Source organism: Acyrthosiphon pisum, chromosome A2, assembly GCF_005508785.2.
Source record: "Acyrthosiphon pisum isolate AL4f chromosome A2, pea_aphid_22Mar2018_4r6ur, whole genome shotgun sequence".
NCBI lineage: Eukaryota > Metazoa > Arthropoda > Insecta > Hemiptera > Aphididae > Acyrthosiphon > Acyrthosiphon pisum.
The window spans coordinates 40,957,571-40,981,737 of NC_042495.1; the positions used below are offsets into that span (position 1 = coordinate 40,957,571).

The 24,167-nt window shown below is 25.0% G+C and overlaps 1 protein-coding gene across 21 annotated transcripts in view; it reads right to left on the reverse strand.

Annotated features, from left to right (window-relative positions):
* The window catches only part of LOC100575183 (probable WRKY transcription factor protein 1), a 70,768-nt gene that overhangs the window by 23,904 nt on the left and 22,697 nt on the right, over positions 1-24,167 (reverse strand). For 2 of the 21 annotated variants that reach the window (XM_008180767.3, XM_008180746.3), the window contains 44 exons: positions 23,283-23,399; positions 22,944-23,069; positions 22,752-22,862; positions 20,642-20,758; positions 20,300-20,425; positions 20,108-20,221; positions 19,246-19,371; positions 19,054-19,167; positions 17,485-17,601; positions 17,145-17,270; positions 16,953-17,063; positions 15,822-15,923; positions 15,644-15,748; positions 13,467-13,595; positions 12,581-12,661; positions 11,558-11,650; positions 10,508-10,594; positions 10,179-10,313; positions 9,580-9,717; positions 9,432-9,518; positions 8,848-8,940; positions 8,662-8,784; positions 8,253-8,381; positions 8,105-8,194; positions 7,913-8,026; positions 7,602-7,739; positions 7,454-7,546; positions 7,270-7,386; positions 6,940-7,077; positions 6,807-6,881; positions 6,619-6,735; positions 6,300-6,410; positions 6,152-6,235; positions 5,843-5,962; positions 5,635-5,772; positions 5,493-5,579; positions 5,309-5,425; positions 4,966-5,076; positions 4,807-4,899; positions 4,622-4,741; positions 3,987-4,112; positions 3,812-3,925; positions 2,812-2,922; positions 2,642-2,746 (listed from right to left, as the gene is read on the reverse strand). In XM_008180767.3, coding sequence (XP_008178989.1) covers positions 2,642-2,746; positions 2,812-2,922; positions 3,812-3,925; positions 3,987-4,112; positions 4,622-4,741; positions 4,807-4,899; positions 4,966-5,076; positions 5,309-5,425; positions 5,493-5,579; positions 5,635-5,772; positions 5,843-5,962; positions 6,152-6,235; positions 6,300-6,410; positions 6,619-6,735; positions 6,807-6,881; positions 6,940-7,077; positions 7,270-7,386; positions 7,454-7,546; positions 7,602-7,739; positions 7,913-8,026; positions 8,105-8,194; positions 8,253-8,381; positions 8,662-8,784; positions 8,848-8,940; positions 9,432-9,518; positions 9,580-9,717; positions 10,179-10,313; positions 10,508-10,594; positions 11,558-11,650; positions 12,581-12,661; positions 13,467-13,595; positions 15,644-15,748; positions 15,822-15,923; positions 16,953-17,063; positions 17,145-17,270; positions 17,485-17,601; positions 19,054-19,167; positions 19,246-19,371; positions 20,108-20,221; positions 20,300-20,425; positions 20,642-20,758; positions 22,752-22,862; positions 22,944-23,069; positions 23,283-23,399 — 4,926 coding nt within the window. The remainder of the gene's footprint in view (positions 1-2,641; positions 2,747-2,811; positions 2,923-3,811; positions 3,926-3,986; positions 4,113-4,621; positions 4,742-4,806; positions 4,900-4,965; positions 5,077-5,308; positions 5,426-5,492; positions 5,580-5,634; positions 5,773-5,842; positions 5,963-6,151; positions 6,236-6,299; positions 6,411-6,618; positions 6,736-6,806; positions 6,882-6,939; positions 7,078-7,269; positions 7,387-7,453; positions 7,547-7,601; positions 7,740-7,912; positions 8,027-8,104; positions 8,195-8,252; positions 8,382-8,661; positions 8,785-8,847; positions 8,941-9,431; positions 9,519-9,579; positions 9,718-10,178; positions 10,314-10,507; positions 10,595-11,557; positions 11,651-12,580; positions 12,662-13,466; positions 13,596-15,643; positions 15,749-15,821; positions 15,924-16,952; positions 17,064-17,144; positions 17,271-17,484; positions 17,602-19,053; positions 19,168-19,245; positions 19,372-20,107; positions 20,222-20,299; positions 20,426-20,641; positions 20,759-22,751; positions 22,863-22,943; positions 23,070-23,282; positions 23,400-24,167) is intronic. The other 19 variants (XM_008180759.3, XM_008180760.3, XM_008180754.3 and 16 more) reach the window with 19 other exon arrangements.

The window sequence follows — 24,167 nt, forward strand, 5'->3', positions numbered from 1 at the left end:
TCGACTATATGCCAAATATGCCTTTACACCCAAAACATGACAAAAACATGCACTATCATACTTCATATTATTATTACTATTGTTATGAAATTAATTTGTATCTCAGCTAGCATGTTTTCCTGTGTAGCAAAAAAAACATGCAGATGCATGAACTTACGAGCCCTGATAATAATTATAATCTATATAAAGTTGTTATTTCTCCTATAGCAACCATCTATAAACAAAAACAGAAATCTGAAAATACCCGTCAAATTTGAAAAATTGTTCTAGCCGTTACCAATTGATGAAGTAACATTTCAATACGTTTTCATTAATCGTTGTATATTTACTTACCGATCACATTAAACGATAACATTTGAATAAAAAATTCTACATATCATCATCCGAAGGCAAAATAAACAACCAATCACGAGCGAAGCTGTGACGGGTCGGCTAGTTATTAATAGTATATATTTTTGTTTTTGTGAACAGTAAATACTTTTATTGAATTATATTGTGCTTTGGAAGATTGAAAATATTCAGAAAAAAAATGCAATTGATTTTTAAGTATTTCAACATAACTTAAACTATTTTTACAACATAGCTTATAACTTTTGTAAATTAAAAAAGAAAAGTAACTTCAAACTTGATTTACAATATACTATATTTAACTTAATGATTTTAAAAAAATTCTCAGTCTTGTAAATAGATACTTATTTTTTATTTTAATATATCTACACATTCGATCAGTTATTTGTATTTTTGGAAGTTTAATTAATCCAGAAAATATAAATATGATAACATCAAACAAAAAAGTATCATTGTTATTGTCATGTAAAATAATGATTTAAGGAATACAAATTAAATAACAGCCTATAGAATATAACAGACACTGTTTCATTATGATTAACTCACAAACCAACTGAAACATCAGTACAATTTTAAAATGTACATCACTAGTGTTTTTAGTTGTAAAAATATTTTTATATCTCTATCACAGTACCCATTATCCAGTAGTAGTGCTAACTGCTAAAATTAAATCAACTTAAATAGACTATATCTTAATTTATGATATTAGCACAGAATAAACAGAAAGGAATTCCACTCGAACAACAGTTCAAATATCTGTCAAAAATAATTTATGTTAATACACTCTGCGACACGAGAGAAAGAACCCGGGTTCCAACTAAACACGTTTGATTCCGCGCAAAATGTTTATATAATTGTGTTGTAAACTCTATCCAGTGGGAGAACGCACTGATTCTGCGCATTCTCCCCATGTCTAACTATCCACGAAGATATATCTGTATAATCTAGGTCCTGTATTTAGTCTCTTATTTTCACCCTCAGTCAATTAAACTAAATAATTTACTTCCTTTAGATTCTCAGGCATACTGGAATACATGTAACGAGGATTCCGATAATCTGACCAAATCCACATTTAATCTAATGTGCCATTCTCTTCCTCATCTACTATAGTCAGATTTCCTTCCTTTTTTAAAATGTTACATCTCTAATCTATGGTCTTCTTCCTGGAATAACATTTCTGCAGACTTTACTTTCAGATATAGATATATTAAACCTAATCTTTTCAAAAAAACTTGATTTAATAACTTAAGCTTACATATACCATATATTATATTGTATAATTTAATCATTTCATACCTATAAGGCATACTATTTTATCAAGTCACTCTTTCAAACTTGGCTTAAATGAATCTCCTTTTTGTACACTTCATTCAAATTAATGTATCTGTGATCTCCCATGTATTATATTTGATTACCTTGCTCAGCAGGAAAAACAACTAATTTTATTTAACTCACTTAAAACGCTTAATATTTCTTTCAACCTCCACTCCATTTTAAATACTAAATCTGTATATGCAATAAAAATTGTTATCACTTTTATATTGGAGACTGGCTTTATTGCATAGATAATATACTGTTAATTTATTATATTTTGTATTTTATAATACTTGAGTTGAGTTTTTTTTTTATCTTGCGAGTTTTATTTCAGTCTTATGGTCCTGCAACGGCTTGCTAGTATAAACTACAATATTTTTGAAGCTGGACTAGTTCCGAAATCAAAGAAATAAAGTCCGTGTGAGCCCGAATACCCAAGAAGCTACCAACCAACATTACTCTTCTTTGTTATGTTCAAGCTAATAATAATAATAATAATAATTTATTTAGCAAAACAATACACAAATACCTAATGATAAATACAAATATACAAGAAAAACTCTTGCAACTCCCTTTTAAGCATAATGTTTGTTTTGGGGAGTATTGAATGCATTGAATCTCTACTTGAGAAAGCTTTCTAAATATTTCAAGACGGTTTGGAACTGCGGAAAGGATGAAATTAGTATAGTTATAGGTACTATCAAGTCCATTGTTATGGTGGTGTCCAGATGCCAGTTTTGGCCAACACCAAGCACCACAATACGTCAATACCACATATTTGTAGGAAGAATACAGTATTTAAAATCCTTGATAATATAGAATAACCTGGCATTACCAATCCATATGATGGGATGAATAAATGCTTAAATATTCCTTTAACCTGAAGCACGTAATCAACAGAAAAATGGTGGATAGCATAAATAAATAATTTCATAATACTAGCATTTTTTTAATGTTAATTAACTAATAGCATACTTACATAGTTTTTCATATCCAAATGCCTCGAAAATACTACGGTCTACATCATCAAAAGGTTTATGTTGTTTTTTAGAAATTTTTCTGTTTTTAACATATTGATCATCATCTGTAAACAAATAAAACAAATTTTTAATCAATTAATATAAAAAAATATTAAAATATTAAAATAACCATCAGTGGTATGTGCATCGTCGTCAGATTCTATTTGGTGATTTGACAAAGGTATTGAATTCGATGAACTAGCACTTCCACATGACCAATTTCCATTATTTGATTTGGGAACTGAAACATGAAGGGACAAATTTTAAAAATATAAATTTTTATTAACATAATATAACCAACTCCCAGAACAAAAATATAATACATTGCAGTGTTTACTAACTAGATAATTATTAATTTTAGCAACAAATATAGAATTACTCAATATTTGTACAGTTATTTAACTGGGCTGTTCCTGTCTGTACTAAGAGGGTAGGAAATAACAATGAAGATACAACATATTATACCATAATAAACATTAATTAATAAAACTAATTGATGTTTCACAATTTTCTTGGTTAAACATCTACTCAACAAAAAAATTAATAATAAAGTTATGTTTAATTACATTAAAAATTAATTTATAAATAAAACAAAACTTCAAATTATACTCTTTCGATGTTATACTTATTTGCACGGTCTCAAGTTACACACTATAGCAGTGATTCTTAACCGGTGTTCTGTGAACTTGGAACAAGTTTTCCGTCAACATTTTAAAATCGGAGGAAAAATTATAAAAATTTTTTATTGATTTTATTATTTTTAATTGTCTAATTTGTAATTTGAATGCAAACTGTTTTGTGCTATTCATACATTGTTTAATATATTATACAATTTGAAAATGTACATAAATACATAAACTGTTTTCCGCGAAAATCTTATAAAATATTAAGTTTTTTTTTTTATTATAATCGTCAAAAAGTGTCAATTATTAATTAGTAGTAGTTATTAAGAGTGGCATCATTCAAAAAAGGTTAAGAACTACTGCACTATAGGGTAGGTAATTATAATCACAATGTATGTATATACCATATATTTACATCTACATATATGTGTCCGTGTATGTATATTGTAGAAATCTGATTTAAATAAATAAAATATATGTATAAAAATAATTAAAGTTAGAACTCACTTGGTTGATAGTTATTAATCACTTTATCATCTTTGTCAGGGAGAATATCTACAACATGCGATTTCTTTTTAATATCTTTTTTAAGCTCTCTTACTTCTTTGACACAATTAACTCCTAAAATTATTAAAGATGAATAAAGGTGAAATAATTTTAGAATAAGTAAATTTAACCCTACCATCAGTAACTTTATTTTTATGGTTATTAATTTTCTTCTTATTAATTAATACAGTTGTTTCTATTGTTGAAGTAGCAATATCAGAAAAATTACTATTATTCAAAGTTAGACTATTGGAAGTTAAATCTGAAACAAAAAATAATCTTTTAAAACAATAATAAGTTGATTATTATCATATATATATTAGTATAAATATATATATATTTGTAAATATATTTTAATTAATATTTAATAAATATCTGTATAAAATAGCATCAGTGAAACATTGTGATTAAACAATGATATTAAAAAAATCAAACTGCACTCTATACTTAATGTCATCAAAGAAATAAAAAAACCCTTTACCAATCCAAAACGAAATACAATAATAACATATATGAAAAAAACTTAACAATATTAAAGTCTTTAATTTAATTTTATTAAATTCCAAAATTACATAATAATAATATTTCTAAATGAACAATACATTTAATTATAACATATAAATAAAGTCAGTAAACTGCACAAATGTAATATGGAATCAAAATATAAATTAAAATTCACAACCAATTCAGAACAAAATTAAATAATACCAAGTATTGAATATAATAAAATGTGAGAATTAATTAAATACAATTATTTTAAATTTAAATCACCTAGTAGAGAGTCACCAACTACATTAACTTCGCTGTCACTATTTAAATCTAGATCATTTGACTTTTTCTTTGCATATTTTTTTAACACTTTTGACTTATGTTTGTGATCAACTCCAAGACCTATAAGTGATAAAGTTAATTAGTATAATAACAATAACACAATCGTAATTAATAATTATTCTTACGCTCAATTGCTTCGCTTCTTTTGACAAACATAAACATATGATTTGGCTCAGTTGTTGATGTCGAAGTTGATGCTTTTCCTCTCCAAAAATGATCTTTTCCATAAAAAAAAACATAATTTATTAGTATTTATGTATCAGTCATCAATAAATCCACATTACCATCAGACATAACATTTTTATGTTCTTTAGTTTTCTTTTTTTTAGGTGTCACATTTGTTGAGATTGATGAACTGCAAGCTCCAAGTTGATTACTTTCATTTGAAATAACATCTAAAATAAAAATTATTATACAGTTAAATTAACAATATTTGTAAGTTGTAACTGATCAATAACATTTAAAAATAAAATAAGAAATATTATTACAAACTAAACAAATTTTAAATGTTATACTCAAAGTAAAATTCACATCAATTTCAAATCAAGATTAAATCACAAAAATATAATCTTAACAAGATAAATTGTTTTTATTTTATAGAATAGGATGGAAAGAAATGCAACTTGCCTTGTTGATAGTCAGCTTCAAAATTATCTATATCGTCAATTTTTAATGATTCCTTAGACTTGCTTTTTAGAAGTTTTTCATGAACTTTTATATTTTTTAAGTAATTAACTGGTAAACCTATAAATAACATAATAAATTAGAAATAACAACAATATTATCATGACCATCAATAAATAATCATTACACTCCATTGATTTGTCAATTCCATCAAGTATTATCTTATCGTTGGCCTCTGTTGTTGATGTTGATGCTATTGATCTCCAAAAATGTTCTAAAAATCATAATAATTAGTTTATATCTAATATTTATCAATAAAATAACAATACCATCAGAAATTCTACTTTCGCAATAATTAGTTTTCTTATTTTTATTTGTAACAGTTTTTGTCATTGGTGAGCTTGAAGAACTACAAGCTTCAGGTTGATGACTTTGATTCATAATAAAACTTTCATTAGATGTTTCATCTGAAATTATAAAATTATAACAACATAAAATAAACAATGATTGAGACTGAATTAAATAATAATAACTTACCTTCATGTCGGTAGTCATCATCAAAATCCTTTTTTTCATAATTTAAAACTGCATCTCTAGTCTTGCTGTTTAGAAGCTTTTGATACAAATTTATTTGTTTTATGTAATTAACTCCTAGACCTATATAATGTTAATTTATTATAAAATAGTATAAAAGCAATATCATAGTCAGGGACAATTTAAAAAATATATAATGGCAGGAGGGGGTGTCTATAAAATTCTAGATTAGATTTTAAAATGTCGAAAAAATGTATCGACACCCTATTGGTTCTTTCTTGAACATAATTACAAACTTTAAATAATCCTTACCCTCAGTTGATTTTTTTTCTCTGTCATAATTTATCTTTTTGTTTGACTCGGTCGTCAATGTTTTTCCTCTCCAAAAATGATCTTCTTAAAAAAAAAAAAACATTATTTATTAGTATGTATGAGAAAGTCATCAAAAAATCAACATTACCATCAGAAACATCATTTTTATGATTTTTAGTTTTCATTTTTTTAGTTGTCATATTTGTTAATATTGATGAATTGCAAGCTTCAGGTTGTTTTCTTTCATTTGATATAAGCTCTGAAAAAAAAAAAGAATAAATATAAAATATTTGTAACAGATGAATTCAATTTTAAAATAAGAAATAAACCTAATTACTTAGCTGAACAACTTTAAAAAGTTATGCCCAAAGTAAAATTAAAATTAAAATATCATAAAAATAAAATCATAACGAGATTTTAATTTTTGTTTTTTTTTATTAAATTGAGAAGATAAAAATGTTGCTCACTTTGTTGATAGTTAGCTTCAACTTTTTCTTTATTATTACTTATAAATGCATCTCTAGACTTGCTTTTAAGAAATTTTTTATAAGCTTTTGATTTTTTAAAATTATTATCTGGTTTATCTATAAATTATAATATATATTAGTAAAAATAAGCAATTTTATCATTATCACCACCGATAAAAGATCCTTACCCCCGGTTGATTTACTGTATTCACCATGTAATATCTTATTGTTAGACACTTTTGGACTCCAAAAATGATCTTCTCCTAAAATCATCATTAATTATTTTATATTATCTAATAGTTACCAATAAAATAACTCTACCATCAGAATTTCCACTTTCACAATGATTAGGTTTCTTTTTTTTATTTGTCACATTTCTTGATGTTGATGAACTTGAGGAACTACAAACTTTAAGTCGATTGCTTTGATTTGTAATAGAACTATCATTAGATCTATCATCTGAAATTAAAAAAAAACCAATGTAACTGAAATATTACGTTTTAATGTAACACTTAAAATTTAAATTCTAAAGAATGATTTCCAGGAAGTTAAGAAAAATTCAATATAAAAATTAAATAGCCCAAAAATATTAACTTCACAAAATTGTTCTATTTAATATTATTAAATTGGAAAGAAAGAAATATAACTCACCTTGTTGATAGTCCGTTTCAAAATTATCTTCATTATTTATTTTTAATGAATCCTTAGACTTGTTTTTTAAAAATTTTTCTTGAATTTTTAATTTTTTCAAATAACTAACTGGTAGACCTATAAATTATATCATAAATTAGAAATAACAACAATATAATCATCACCATCAATAAATAGTCATTACACTCAGTTGATTTTTCTTTTCCATCAAGTAATATCTTATCGGTTGACTTTGTTATTGATGTCGATGATTTTGATCTCCAAAAATTATCTTCTCCTAAAACCATTATTAATTAGTCCATATAACACAAGAATCAATCAATTAATACTACCATCAGTTATTTCACTTTTATTTTCTCTAATTTTCTTCTTTTTATTTGCCACTTTTGTTGATGTTGATGACCTTGAAATACTACAAGCTCCAGGTTGATTATTTTCATTTAAAGTAAAGCTATTATCAGAAGCAATATCTAAAATAAATAAATTCAACAAAATTAAATAAATAACAGTTACTAAACTAAGCAAGTTTAAAGTTTGACTGAGAATTTTTCAACTGATTTGAAACAACATTTAAACAAGGTATTAAACTTCATAAAATGTAGATTTTTAGTTCAGTCTTAAGAAAATAATAAAAGTTACTTACCTTGATTATGGTCTGTGTTGAAAAAATTATATTTGTCGTCATTAATTTTCACATCCTTGGACTTGTTTTTAGTATATTTTTCATATACTTGTGGTTTTTTCAAGTTATCAATTTCTAAATCAATACATTTAAATATTTTAAATCAGTGTAAAACTTTATATTAAAACAAACACAAACAAAAATAATAATTACCCTTAGATGCTTTGCTCTTGTTATAAATATTTTGAATATTTAAGTGGCTTATTGGTGTTGATGAACATTCTTTTTCTCTCTGAATATGATCTTTAAAAATATATATAAATAAGTAAAAATATAATAATAAAAACTATGTAAATAGTACCATCTGTATTATCACTTTTACGATCATTCAATTTATTTTTTTTGTTAGACACTGTTGATGAACTTGAAGAACAGCCAGTTTCATAATCATCAATTTGGTTTAAAGTAAAACTATCGTTAGAAGTAAGATCTAAAACAAAGTATATTTTGTTTACCATATTAAATTAAACTACACATTTTTTCTACAAAATATATATTTATACTATAATATATAAAATATATTATATATTTATAATATATATTAATATATATTTTATAGGAATTAAATTACTACTCAAATGAAACTATTATTCTAAAATTCACTGCGAATAAAAACATTAACTTAAATGGAACCAGAGAAAAAAAATTCAAAAAATTAAAGCCCATTTATTTAATTTTATAAAATAGTAAAATTAAAAATGATGAGAAACCTTTTACATTCTTGGTAGTAACCGTATCATTATCATCAGAATCTATATAATATAGATCCTTAGACTTGCTTTTTAATAGTTTTGTATAGAGGTTTGTTTTTTTTATATAACTAACTGCTAGACCTATAAATTATATAATAAATTAGTATAAAAACCAGTATTACAGTCAATATCAATAATATTTACCCTTGGTCGGTTTGTATTTTTCATAAATATTCTTATTTTTTGACTCATTTGTTGATGTTAATACGTCTTTAACTTTATGAACATTATCTCCTCCTATAGAACATTATTCATTTATATGAAATAATAATTAATTAACCCTACCATGAATATTTATTTTTTTATGATTTTTAATTTTCATATTTTTAATTGGCAACATGTAGATATTGTTAAACATGAAGAACTAGAAGTTTTAGTATCATTAATTTGGTTTAAACTAACAGTATATTCAGATAATTCATAGAACAAAAAGCATAATAGTAAAATTTTAAATTATATGATCAATAAAATTATAATATCAATTATATATTAAAATCAGTATAGTTTTAAATGGTATCTGAGAAATTAATGTTCAAATTCAAAAATTAAAGCTCGTTTATTTTATTTATCAGAATCTATATATATATTATATTATATCCTTAGAATTTTTTTAGCAGTTATTCAAAATTTTGAATTTTTTTATGTAATTATCTCTTACATATAAATTAATATAAAATCAATATTTTAGTAATTAATAATTATACTAATTATCAATAAAAATTCTTTACCTTTGGTCGGTTTGTGTTTTTCATGTATGTTCTTATTTATTGACTTAGTTGATGTTGATGCTTTTACTCTATAGACATGATCTTCTCCTACACAATATTATAAATTAACATTATATATAAAAGAACAATATGTATATAGGTACTCTACCATCAGTATTTTTATTTTTGTGATCTTTATTTTTCTTTTTTTTGTTCATCACATTTTCTGACATTGATGAATTTGAGGAATTTCCTATATTATGATCATTACTTTTGCTTAAAATAAAACTATCAACTGATGTATAATCTGAAACAAAATATTTTAACACAATAATGTATTGTTATGTTTAATTATTGCGCAAAAATATCTGTATAAATAATAACTCAAGATTTGAACATAACTTTAATATACATTTATAACTCATCTACTTTTAAAATACTATAAGACAATGATTATATAACTTGTTGATACATGTTATGAATTCATTAATGAAAAGGCAACTAATGTGATTGTCTATCAAACGTGTTAGTTTTCTGCGTAAAATGCCAATTGGCGTCATTGTACATAGTTCGCATATGCTGAATGACCCCAATCGGCATCATGTACTTTGTTATTTAATGGACTATAATTTTAATTTTTCAATTTTTATGAAATTTTTTTTTTAAACTAGAATTTTATCAGCGTCACGACAAGTATACAAAAACATGATACGCAGTGAATGTGTTAATTAAAATTAAAATGAATATATTATAATAAATGAATCTCACTGTCAGTAGTTTTATCTTGGTGGTCATTAACTTTCCTTTGATTATTTTCCAGAGGAATTGGAGTAGTTGGTGATAAACTTTCAATTTTAGATACGTCACATTTTTCTATAGTAGGTTTATCATTGGGTGCATAACCTAAACGTGATGAATAAAAATTTAAAAAATCATAATTTTAGCTTTATTATTGTCATACTTTTTAGTTATATCATATTTATACATAAAAATAATAATGAAGGATAAAATTACAAAAACATGTGATTTATGTGGAATTGATTAAATATCACTGATTTACATTTAATTCTGTTAAAATGTATTAGGATATAACTTACTTGGTTGTTTTTTATGAACAAGACTATCTTCGGAAGCAAAAGTAGCTTCTATTTCTATCAAATTTTCCAATTTTACGTCATTATCTTCTATAATCATAAAGTCAAATATTATAAACAGTGTAAATATAAGAACTATAAAATTATTTAAAAAAATCAATACATGCACTCATATTTAGTTGTTTTACAAGTGTGTAACATATTAAATTTATGTTATGAGTCTTTTAAATCGTAATATTTATGACTCTCTTTAAAATTATTGAAAAAGCAAGACATCACACGCTAGGGAGAAGTTCTCATTATTAAATCTAGTTCTAAAGTGATTTAATGTTTTTGTCATTTTGATGAGCAAAGTCCAAATTCCATGATCAAATAGTTTTGTGGTAAGAATCACAGACTATCATATTTTACAAGTAATTGTTTTGAATGAAATTAATATATAATTTATACATATAACAAAGTATAAAATACTGTATTAGAGAGTTTATTTAATGGATTATTTTATATTAACTAGAACAATTTTCAACTTTCTTAGGCATATTTCAAACTAATAAATTATTAGTTAAATGTTTTCCAATCTTAAATGTTTAACATCATTATATAGAAAGTTAAAAAGGTCAAGAAAGAATCCATATTATATTTTCACTAAAAATCTCTTTTTTTACTGAAATATCACTCCATAATAAAGCAATATTTAAAAGATTTTCATTTCAAGTCATTAATTTCAAATATATATTACAAAAATTAATATAGTTACTGATATATGCATGGATATGGTTTGACCCTAACTTATATGGCCTGTGAGCAAAACTGAATTGGCTCCTTAAATTGTTAACTTAGCTTTACAAAGTTTATTTATCACAAAATATTTCAGACACAGCTAGGCCGCCGTTGTTACTAAATTGTTGTACTATGGTAAACTAAGGTTTTTTTAATAATATTAAGTTATAATAAACTTAAGAATGATAAATAATAATTAATGGCATAAATTAATTTAAGAATATCAATATATTATTATAATACAATTATCATCAATAGTATAATTAGGATTACCATTTAAATTATCTGCAGGTCTTGTAGTAACAATTAAAGTTACTTTATCAGATTGACTGTCCTTTAATTTAGGTGTGCCACTTTCTTCATTATCTAAAAAGTATATAAATAAACATAAATATATAAAATTGATGTTTTTTTTTTTTTATATTAGATTCTAGTGTGAAAACTAAGAAAACTACAAAAAAATATTTTAAAAAAAATTTTAATTTAAGATAACTGTTTTTGTATCAAACAATGTAATATAGAAAAAGTGGGTACCACACCGCTGTACAGTAGGTATCTATACTTTATTCCAAAGAAACATTGAACCCCCCCCCCCCCCCAGAAATGTCTTATCATTCTGTGATTGGTGAATGGTCAGCTATCGTTGAAGCCGCCATCTGGAATGAAGTATGAAGAATGCAAGATTTTAACCAGTTTTTTAACTACAAAATAATTTTAGGCCTAAACTATTCATTTATAACAGACCGGTAAATAGGCATATGACATAACATGAGTAAAACATATTGAATTTCATATGGATGGCCACACTGTTAAGGTGTTATTTCACTACAACACAATACATCATCAATATACCAACCAGTTAAGATTAACATTAAAAATTAAAATTAAATCTGAAATTTTAGTATTCACAAATATTTTTTTTTTTATTTTGCAGCTTCAAATAGAAATGTCACGTTTAAAATAAACAATCAAAAATTATAAATACTGTTAATAAGCAATGTGATTGTCTATTCTATTCATATATAGTTGACTTTAATGTATCATATTAATATTTTAATAATACATTTAATAACTATACCTATGTATTATATAAATAATATCTAAACACAAACAAAACAGTATGAGAGGATCAAGGCAGGAAGTGGTTAAATTTCCTGCCAATACAAAATTAACATATTTTTCAATTATTATTTTTTGGATCTATACAAAATAATTATAAAAATCTACTTTTTATCTTCATAATGTGAAAATAAATATTAAATCTATGAATGCACCAAATTTAATATTCGCACTTACCTCCATTATCACGATTACCTCCAAGATCGTCACATGGTTCATTAAAAATTTCCTGTTTTATAGACGCATTTAAGTTGTGTCCTATTCATAAAACAAATAAAATTTTGTATATGTAAATGAAGATGTTCATTTATGATATCACTACAGAAGGTATTCATGTTTTTTGTTATTTTTTTTATTTTTTATTTTTTGTTTTACTCCGGTATTCAATATGAGCTGTAGATCATTTAACAAGTAAATCCAAAAAGATTCAAAAAGATTCAAAAATTGGATCAACCTACAGTATTATTTTTCAAAAAATATTACTAATAGTAAAAAAAAATGTTATTTATTTAAAAAAAAATCCTTAGAAATAGAGGATCTATCATCTGGCTGTTGGTATATGTCAGTCACCGGTCAGAATCATTTTTGTATGTGATGATTTATAGATGAATTCAATTTTATTACATATTTTACAGTGAGCTACTCAATTATGGGGTACATTTGAAACGTACTATACAGAAAAAGTGACGTTTACAGTTTTGTTCAAGTAACGGACATAGAGAAGACATTTATGGTAGAAATGTATGTGAATGAAGTATTTTGGCTTATTAAAAACTGTCAAATAATTATAAATTAATTAATATTTTTACAAATGTTATAAATAACAACTAAACATACTTAATTGTAAACATACTTTATTGTATATATAAAATACAGGTATGTATCCTATTCATACATTATATTTCAAATATAAAAATAATTTCTTTATAGAAATTAGAAAGGAACTAGTTTATCATTCCAATACTGAAACTTAGAAACTAAATTTATAATTTAATAATAATTGATTTGAAAAAAAAATCCAAGCACCGATTCCCATAAATAATATTATAGTGATGCTAGTTACCATTTACAGTATTTCCTTGACTAAAATCGAAACTTTTCTGGTTGCCACTCAATAAATCTTTGAACTTCACTCTTGTGATGAGATTTGGATCTTTATTAAGTTGTTGAAAAAATGAATTCATACAACAACCTAAAAAATATAAATGTAAATTAACAATGTTCAAAAACAAAGTACAATTATCAATTATTGGGTGGGAAGAGGGTTGGAAAGGTGAAACCTATGGTTAGGTTACTGAAAGAATAAAATAATAATTATAATATATATTATGTTTTGGAAACAAAATATACTAAAGGAAATATTATTATTATTATTATTTTTTTGTATTCAATCCCGAAATTATCCATTCTTCCCTATTGCTTGCCTTCCTCTTAGTCTCTTCCCAAGAATTAGACCCTTGGTCCTTTATTATTTGTTGCTGCATAATATTATACTTCATTCGTGGTCATCCCCTAGCATTTTTACCTTCTACGCAGCCTTTTATAATTAATCCCAGCAACCCACTATGTCCCAATACAGGTCCAATCCATTCATTTCTCCATTTTTTGATACTATTCCATAGAGTTCTGCTTTCAGACATTTCTAGTAGTTCCTCATTTGTTACCATATCCGTCCAACTTATTTTAAGCATTCTTCTGTAACACCATATCTCAAAAGCTTGTATTCTTCTCTGTTACTCTTTGGCAATTGTCCACCTTCCACTGCCATGCAGTTATTATACTTCATACCTATGACTTCAGAAGATTTATCCTAATGATATGCTTATATTTCTTGAAGTAATCCTCTTTTTGTGTTAAATGATATCTTAGCTTGACAAATTATTTTTAATATTTCTCTTTTACGTCTGCCTCTTCACTTATTGTGCTTCCCAAATATGTGAACTCTTCTACTTGCTTTATTGCTTATTGGTTTTGCAGGTGTATTCTTACCTTAATATTATTGTTCCTTTTTAATAAAATAACTTAGGTCTTTTTTGTATTCATTTTCATGTTCAGTTCATTGAGCAGAATTTCTTCCATACATCTCAGCATCTTTTGCAGTTCTTCTTCGTTTTCAGCTATTACTGCTATATCGTCTGCTAACCGTAGCATATTAATTTTCCTGTCATTCATCTTTATACCCAAATGTATTTTCTCTCTTATTATGTCTATTGACTCTTGGATGTATGCCTTGAATATGTTAGGTGAGAGAGTACAACCCTGCCATACTCTTTTTCTTATGCATGCTTCCTCTTCAATTCACCAAATCGTATAACAACTGTTTCCTTCTGATATAGTTTAAAGAGTAGTCTCGCCTTTCCTGTATTCTATAACCGCTCTTTTCAGAATCTTGAACATTATGGACCAGTTGACATCGTCGAATGCTTTTATGTCAACATAAGCTATGTAACCTTATCTTTTCTAATTCTTTTTTCAATAAAAAAAATATTCTTAATGCCAGTATTACACCCATATTCTTTCTGAAACCAAACTGGTCTTTTAACAATATGGCTTCAATCTTATATTCCATTCTTCTTGATATAATTATTGTCAGTATCTTTGACACATATTGTGTCAACAAGCTAATTGTATGGTACTGATCGCATTATTTTGGTTGAGGTTGCTTTTTTCGGAATAGGAATAATCTTACACTAAGTAAAGTCTAGAGGAAGTTCTTCTGAGTTAAATATTTCCTTAATGAATTTCAAAATCTCAATCTGCTGATACTGATTAATAATTATTATTATTAGTAGTATAATTAAATTATACTAATCATGCATATTCAAGTTCAAATGACATCTAAGATGAGTTTCACTTAATATAGTCTATTCAGATTAAGATTGAACTGTTCGGTCGACCAAAACTTGTCTTGTCAGCACAACCCCACCACTAGACACTATTTATATTTCTTAAACTGTTAAATTATGGATTGCTTATTTATTAGATATTTTATAGAAGATTAAATCTGCTTAGTTAATCTTATGTGATTATTGACCCTAATAAAACCAATATTAGAAACTATTAAGATTGTATTACTTTTCCAGAAAAATCTCACTTTAAATTTCATAATAATGTAACAAGTAAATTCTTATTTGTTAATCCTTATTTATTAAATTAATTTCCATTGATATTTTATAATATAACAAATCAATTTAAGAAAATCCAAAAAAAACTATTTATGTTGTATAATCAATTACTTACATGGTTTTTTAGTTGAAAAATCAACCGAGTTCAACCATTCCTGAAACTCCCTTGTCATATGTTGCTTTAATTCATCAGTTATAAGTTTTTTCGGTTGATCATCTACTAGATAATAATAATTGTGAATAAGAAAACAATAAAATATCCTCTATTTATCAAATGTAAATTCTAAGGATACCATTTAAATGTATTTTAAGCTGTAACTCTTCTTCTATAATAGTTAAACTTGAATTTTCTGATGGCTTGCTTTCTGTTTCATTAGAGGTACTAAGTTTGTGACCTATATATTAAATAAATAACAATCATTACTTATGAAATTATATATGATGAACTATTTAGAATGGCATTTAAAATCAAATATAATATCCAATTTTAATTGATCCTCGGTTTCAGAAATTGTAACCTCTTTATGGAGATCATCAATTTGTACTAATATTAAATAATAATTTAAATTAATAAAATAAACCTAAATACTTTTTAATATATTTAAACTTTTAATATAACCAAAATGTATTTTGGGCTATAACTCTTTTTTTACTGGTTGTAAAGGGACAAACAGTCTCCGTTTTTCAGGGGGATTAACCCATTAATGCCGTACGTTGCCATATGGCAACATAGATTTTTAACAATAATTTTTAAGATTTAACATATTATGTTTTCAACAAAATGTTGATTAAAATTGTAAAAAATAAAATTCCGGCGCTAATGGGTTAAAACCCGCACAAACCTTAATATTTTCTAAAAATGATATATTTATGCTAAGTATGAATTTTCTAATTAAGAGAACTTGGCAAAAATTTGGAAAACTAATAATCCAAACCCACCACCACTAGTACCACCTCATTACGCAAATGTTATCAACTCGATTCTAATTTGTAATGGTTTACTTTCCTTTACATTTGTATTGTTATGAACATTTTTATTTTTTTTTATAACAAACTAAGATTCAAATAAAAATACAATTTTAAATTTAAGCACCAAATAATAAATAACCCAAAATACAGTAACGATAGAATAAGAACCACATATAATTTCAAGCACAAAAAGCCTTAATATAATTATTAACATGAAGATTACAACAAATTTTATTATTAAATTCTAATCAGACCTTTATCTTTTAATACGTCATTTTTAGTTGAGTTGCATCTTAAATTAGATAAGAATATAGAGATTATAAATTATATTTTAGTATTCTTTATAATATAATAATATAGGAGAATAATATATTAAAAATTTTATTCCACATGTCACAATGGATGTTATGAAAGAGCCAGGATTATTGGCTCTTAACTATTTAAAGATCACTTACTTGAATTATTACCAGCTGCATCACAATTTGAGTTCATCAAATTTTGTTGATCCTCAAACCTTAATTGTTCTCCCGGTTTGACAGTTGTAACCTCTTCAAAATAATTGGTTTCTATTTGTTATCAAATATTTGAAAATTAATATCTAACACAGTAAATACACTTCATAGATATTTTCATTAATGTTATATTACCAGATAATATATTTTTTTCGGATGTGTCTAAATTTGTTTCATGTAAGGACTCGTCTGTTACAATTAAATTTGTGTTATCTTTCAACATGATTTCTGTTTTATTTGATGGATTATTAAATTCATAACCTATTAGGCAAATAAAAAAATTTTTAAACAATATCATACATGTAATATAATCAAATTTACAAACAAGAAATGTGGACTTTGACTTAATGAAAGCCCAATTTTAATATTATTTAATTAATAAATAAATAACAACAAATATATTTAGTTAATAAGCTAAATCTATTAAAATAAATATACTTCAAAAAAATTAATACTTAATATACAGCGCACTTACTTGAATTATTACTAATTGTATCACAATTTGAGTTGTACAATTTGTTTTGATCATCCACTTTTAATTGATCCTCGGTTACAGAAATTGTAACCTCTTTATGGAAATCATCAATTTGTACTAATAATAAATAATTATTTAAATTAATAAAATATACCTAAATACTTATTAATGTATTTAAACTATTTATAAAACCAAAATGTATTTTGGGCTAAAACTCTTTTTTTACCAACCCAAGGGACTAACAGTATAAATTTTATAGGGGTATTAAAGGCCCCAAACCCATAATATTTTCTAAAAATTATATATCTAAGCTTAGTCTGAACTTTTTAATTGAGAGGATTTGGCAGAAACTCTGGTGACTACTAATCCAAGCTCCAGTAAATTGCGCAAATATTAACAACTCATTTCTAATTTGTAATTGTTTACTTTCCTTTACATTTGTTGCATTTTTTTTTTAGTAGTTGAAGCTTTTTCATATTTAACTAAATAAAAATAGTAATAAAAATTTTATAAAAAAAAAAAAATTATTGCTAGCAGTATATAGCATATCAACTAGATTTTGTATAGTTGTTATACTATTAACTGCTCATCAATAGTGCTAATTGATAATAAGCTGGACACGTTGTAGAATAGTTTTTTTTCTCTAAAAATATTAATATGTTCAAATTTAATTTCATTGGTTGATTTTCTTAATTCAGTTATACTCTATCCAAATAAGTTTGATAAGTTTAATAAGTCTACAAAAACGCATCGAGGTTTGCGCATGTGCACTCGTTGGATGTCGACTACTGGCGAATCACAGTGGTCCTACAATTTCGAGGTTGCGCAGTTTTTCCAAACCTTTTTGGAATAGAATTTAATAGTGACTGGATTATATACTAAGCAGTCAATGTATTTATAGCTGTTCTTATTAAGATCTATATGTCTACTGATAAATTAAGGGATAAACAACAGAATACCCAAAAGTAGCTAGAGCAGTTTGATTAACAGTGTGAAATATATAAGATAACAGAATATGACATCAAAAAGATATAAAATATACAATTGTCAATAGATAATGGAGTCAAAGAATGTTATAACTGAAATTTAAAGATAATATCATTAAATAATTGGTCTGAATGGTACAATTATTTTTTGTATTATATTATATAATATATTTTGTATTGTTATAAACATTTTTATTTTTTTTTATAACAAACTAAGATTCAAATAAATAATTACAATTTTGAATTAAACTACCATAAAATAAATAATCCAAAATTTAGAAAAATAGGATAAGAAGCACATATAAATTCAAACACAAAAAGCCTTAATATAATTATTAACCTGAAGATTACAACAAATTGTATTATTAAATTCTAATCAGACCTTTATCTTTTAATACATCATTTTTAGTTGAGTTGCATCTTAAATTAGATAAGAATATAGAGATTATAAATTATATTTTAGTATTCTTTATAATATAATAATATAGGAGAATAATATATTAAAAATTTTATTCCACATGTCACAATGGATGTTATGAAAGAGCCAGGATTATTGGCTCTTAACTATTTAAAGATCACTTACTTGAATTATTACCAACTGCATCACAATTTGAGTTCATCAAATGTTGTTGATCGTCAAACCTTAATTGTTCTCCCGGTTTGGCAGTTGTAACCTCTTCAACATAATTGGTTTCTACTTGTTATAAAATATTTGAAAATTAATATCTAACACAGTAAATACAATCCATAGATATTTTCATTAATGTTATATTACCAGATAATATATTTTTTTCGGATGTGTCTAAATTTGTTTCATGTAAGGACTCGTCTGTTACAATTAAATTTGTGTTATCTTTCAACATGATTTCTGTTTTATTTGATGGATTATTAAATTCATAACCTATCAGGCAAAAATAAACAAATTTTAAAACAATATGATACATGTAATATAATCAAATTTACAAACAAGAAATCTGGACTTTGACTTAATGAAAGCCCAATTTTAATATTATTTAATTAATAAATAAATAAAAACAAATATATTTAGTTAATAAGCTGAATCTATTAAAATAAATATACAGCACACATACTTCACATATCACCAACTAAATCAGTGTATGAATTAATTGAAATCAACAAGATTCAAAAATATAGGAGTATAATTAATTAAACATTTTAATCAGTATATCACATTAGTTATAATGGAGCCAGGATCATGGGGTCTTAACTATTTAAAGCTCATTTACTTGAATTATTACCAATTGTATCACAATTTCAGTAATACAATTTGTTTTGAACAACCAATAATAATTGATTCTTTATTTCAGAAATTATAATTGCTTCACGGAAATCAATAACTTGTACAAATAATAAGTAATAATTTAAATTAATAAAATATTTTAAAATACTTAATAATATATTTAAACTTTTAATACAACCAAAATATATTTCAGGCTATAACTCTTTTTTAACAACTTAAGCGCAAATAGCACATATTTTTTTAGAAGAATTTTAACCCCAACCCATAATATTTTCTAAAAATGATATATCTATGCTTAGCGTGATTTTTTTAATTGAGATGACTTTGCAGATATTAGGAGGACTTAGAATCGGTCCCCCCTCTCAAGCTCACTTACTTGAATTATAACCAACTGCATCACAATTTGAGTTCATCAAATGTTGTTGATCGTCAAACCTTAATTGTTCTCCCGGTTTGGCAGTTGTAACCTCTTCAACATAATTGGTTTCTACTTGTTATAAAATATTTGAAAATTAATATCTAACACAGTAAATACAATCCATAGATATTTTTATTAATGTTATATTACCAGATAATATATTTTTTTCGGATGTGTCTAAATTTGTTTCATGTAAGGACCCGTCTGTTACAATTAAATTTGTGTTATCTTTCAACATAATTTCTGTTTTATTTGATGGGTTATTAATTTCATCACCTATTAGGCAAATAAAAACAAATTTTAAAACAATATGGTACATGTAATATAAACAAATTTACAAACAAGAAATCTGGACTTTGACTTAATGAAAGCCCAATTTTAATATTATTTAATTAATAAATAAATAAAAACAAATATATTTAGTTAATAAGCTGAATCTATTAATAAAAATATATTTCAAAAAAATTGATGCTTAATATACAGCACACTTACTTGAATTATTACCAATTGTATCACAATTTGAATTGTACAATTTGTTTTGATCATCCACTTTTAATTGATCCTCGGTTACAGAAATTGTAACCTCTTTAGGGAAATCATCAATTTGTACTAATAATAAATAATTATTTAAATTAATAAAATATACCTAAATACTTATTAATGTATTTAAACTATTTATAAAACCAAAATGTATTTTGGGCTAAAACTCTTTTTTTACCAACCCAAGGGACTAACAGTATAAATTTTATAGGGGTATTAAAGGCCCCAAACCCATAATATTTTCTAAAAATTATATATCTAAGCTTAGTCTGAACTTTTTAATTGAGAGGATTTGGCAGAAACTCTGGTGACTACTAATCCAAGCTCCACCAATTGAGCAAATATTAACAACTCATTTCTAATTTGTAATTGTTTACTTTCCTTTACATTTGTAGCATTTTTTTTTTTAGTAGTTGAAGCTTTTTCATATTAAACTAAATATAAATAGTATTAACAGTTTTATAAAAAAAAAAAAATTATTGCAAGCAGCATATAGCATATCAATTAGATTTTGTATAATTGTTATACTATTAACTGTTCATCAATAGTGCTAATTGATAATAAGCTGGACACTGTTGTAGAACAGTTTTTTTTTCTCTAAAAATATTAATATGTTCAAATCTAATTTCAATGGTTGATTTTCTTAATTCAGTTATACTCTATCCAAGAAAGTTTGATAAGTTTAATAAGTCTACAAAAACGCATCGCAGTTTGCGCATGTGCACTCGTGGATGTCGACTACTGGCGAATCACAGTGGTCCTACAATTTCGAGGTTGCGCAGTTTTTCCAAACCTTTTTGAAATAGAATTTAATAGTGACTGGATTATATCCTAAGCAGTCAATGTATTTATAGCCGTCCTTATTAAGATCTATTTTTCTACTGACAGTCCTGTAAAGAATAATTTTAAAAATTACTTGAGTAAATACTCAAATAAATTTTTTTTAAGTATTTAAGATACTACTCAAATACTCTGAAAAAGTATTTGGAATACTTTTCAAATACTTTTGGTTTTTAAAGTGGGTTTCTAACTATCGTAATATAAACACATAGGTAGTAGGTTGTCTAATAGTTAGCTAATAGTTTAAAGGGAATATTGTTATTCAATGACCATTTTCAGAAAACTGGTTTTCACAAACTTTCATCTAACACAAAAATACAGAATACCAAATAAAACTATTATTCTATTATTGTAGTAGACAATAATTTTTTTCCAACCAATTATTTCGAATAAAAATAAAATGTTCGATATAAAAACCAAAGTATTCAATACCAAAAAGTATTTAATACAAAAAAAAGTATTTAAAATACTATTCAAAATACTTCATGCTGAAAGCATTTAAAAAGTTATTCAATGCTTAAAAAAGTATTTGAATACTTTTACTCAAATACTATTAATTAAATACTTTACAGGACTGTCTACTGATAAATTAAGGGATAAACAACAGAATACCCAAAAGTAGCTAGAGCAGTTTGATTAACAGTGTGAAATATATAAGATAACAGAATATGACATCAAAAAGATATAAAATATACAACTGTCAATAGATAATGGAGTCAAAGAATGTTATAACTGAAATTTAAAGATAATATCATTAAATAATTGGTCTGAATGGTACAATTATTTTTTGTATTATATTATATAATATATTTTGTATTGTTATAAACATTTTTATTTTTTTTTATAACAAACTAAGATTCAAATAAATAATTACAATTTTGAATTAAACTACCATAAAATAAATAATCCGAAATTTAGAAAAATAGGATAAGAAGCACATATAAATTCAAACACAAAAAGCCTTAATATAATTATTAACCTGAAGATTACAACAAATTGTATTATTAAATTCTAATCAGACCTTTATCTTTTAATACGTCATTTTTAGTTGAGTTGCATCTTAAATTAGATAAGAATATAGAGATTATAAATTATATTTTAGTATTCTTTATAATATAATAATATAGGAGAATAATATATTAAAAATTTTATTCCACATGTCACAATGGATGTTATGAAAGAGCCAGGATTATTGGCTCTTAACTATTTAAAGATCACTTACTTGAATTATTACCAGCTGCATCACAATTTGAGTTCATCAAATTTTGTTGATCGTCAAACCTTAATTGTTCTCCCGGTTTGGCAGTTGTAACCTCTTCAAAATAATTGGTTTCTATTTGTTATCAAATATTTGAAAATTAATATCTAACACAGTAAATACACTTCATAGATATTTTCATTAATGTTATATTACCAGATAATATATTTTTTTCGGATGTGTCTAAATTTGTTTCATGTAAGGACTCGTCTGTTACAATTAAATTTGTGTTATCTTTCAACATGATTTCTGTTTTATTTGATGGATTATTAAATTCATAACCTATTAGGCAAATAAAAAAATGTTTAAACAATATCATACATGTAATATAATCAAATTTACAAACAAGAAATGTGGACTTTGACTTAATGAAAGCCCAATTTTAATATTATTTAATTAATAAATAAATAACAACAAATATATTTAGTTAATAAGCTAAATCTATTAAAATAAATATACTTCAAAAAATGAATACTTAATATACAGCACACTTACTTGAATTATTACCAATTGTATCACAATTTGAGTTGTACAATTTGTTTTGATCATCCACTTTTAATTGATCCTCGGTTACAGAAATTGTAACCTCTTTATGGAAATCATCAATTTGTACTAATAATAAATAATTATTTAAATTAATAAAATATACCTAAATACTTATTAATGTATTTAAACTATTTATAAAACCAAAATGTATTTTGGGCTAAAACTCTTTTTTTACCAACCCAAGGGACTAACAGTATAAATTTTATAGGGGTATTAAAGGCCCCAAACCCATAATATTTTCTAAAAATTATATATCTAAGCTTAGTCTGAACTTTTTAATTGAGAGGATTTGGCAGAAACTCTGGTGACTACTAATCCAAGCTCCAGTAAATTGCGCAAATATTAACAACTCATTTCTAATTTGTAATTGTTTACTTTCCTTTACATTTGTTGCATTTTTTTTTTTAGTAGTTGAAGCTTTTTCATATTCAACTAAATATAAATAGTAAAAGGTGGGTAAGTGGATGTCGCTCTGCTGTACAGTAGGTTACAAATGGGTCCTTGTATAATGGATGATATTAAATTTGAATGCAATGATATAATATCATTGTATAAGAAAAACGATTCTGAGCGGAGACGGTATGTCAGTCTAGGTATAAGACATAATATTATATCTATATAGTCTAATAGTCTATGGTATTAAAAAAAAATTGGCCTATAATAGGTACCTATAATTAATTCCAAATTAATCATGTCACAATATCTATTAGGTACTTATAAAGCGATATACATTAACAAAAAACCGTGGTACTATCATAGATATATAATAGTATACTTTAGAAGTTTCAAGTACCCACGAATAATATTATACAATCACAACAAAATAACTAAAAT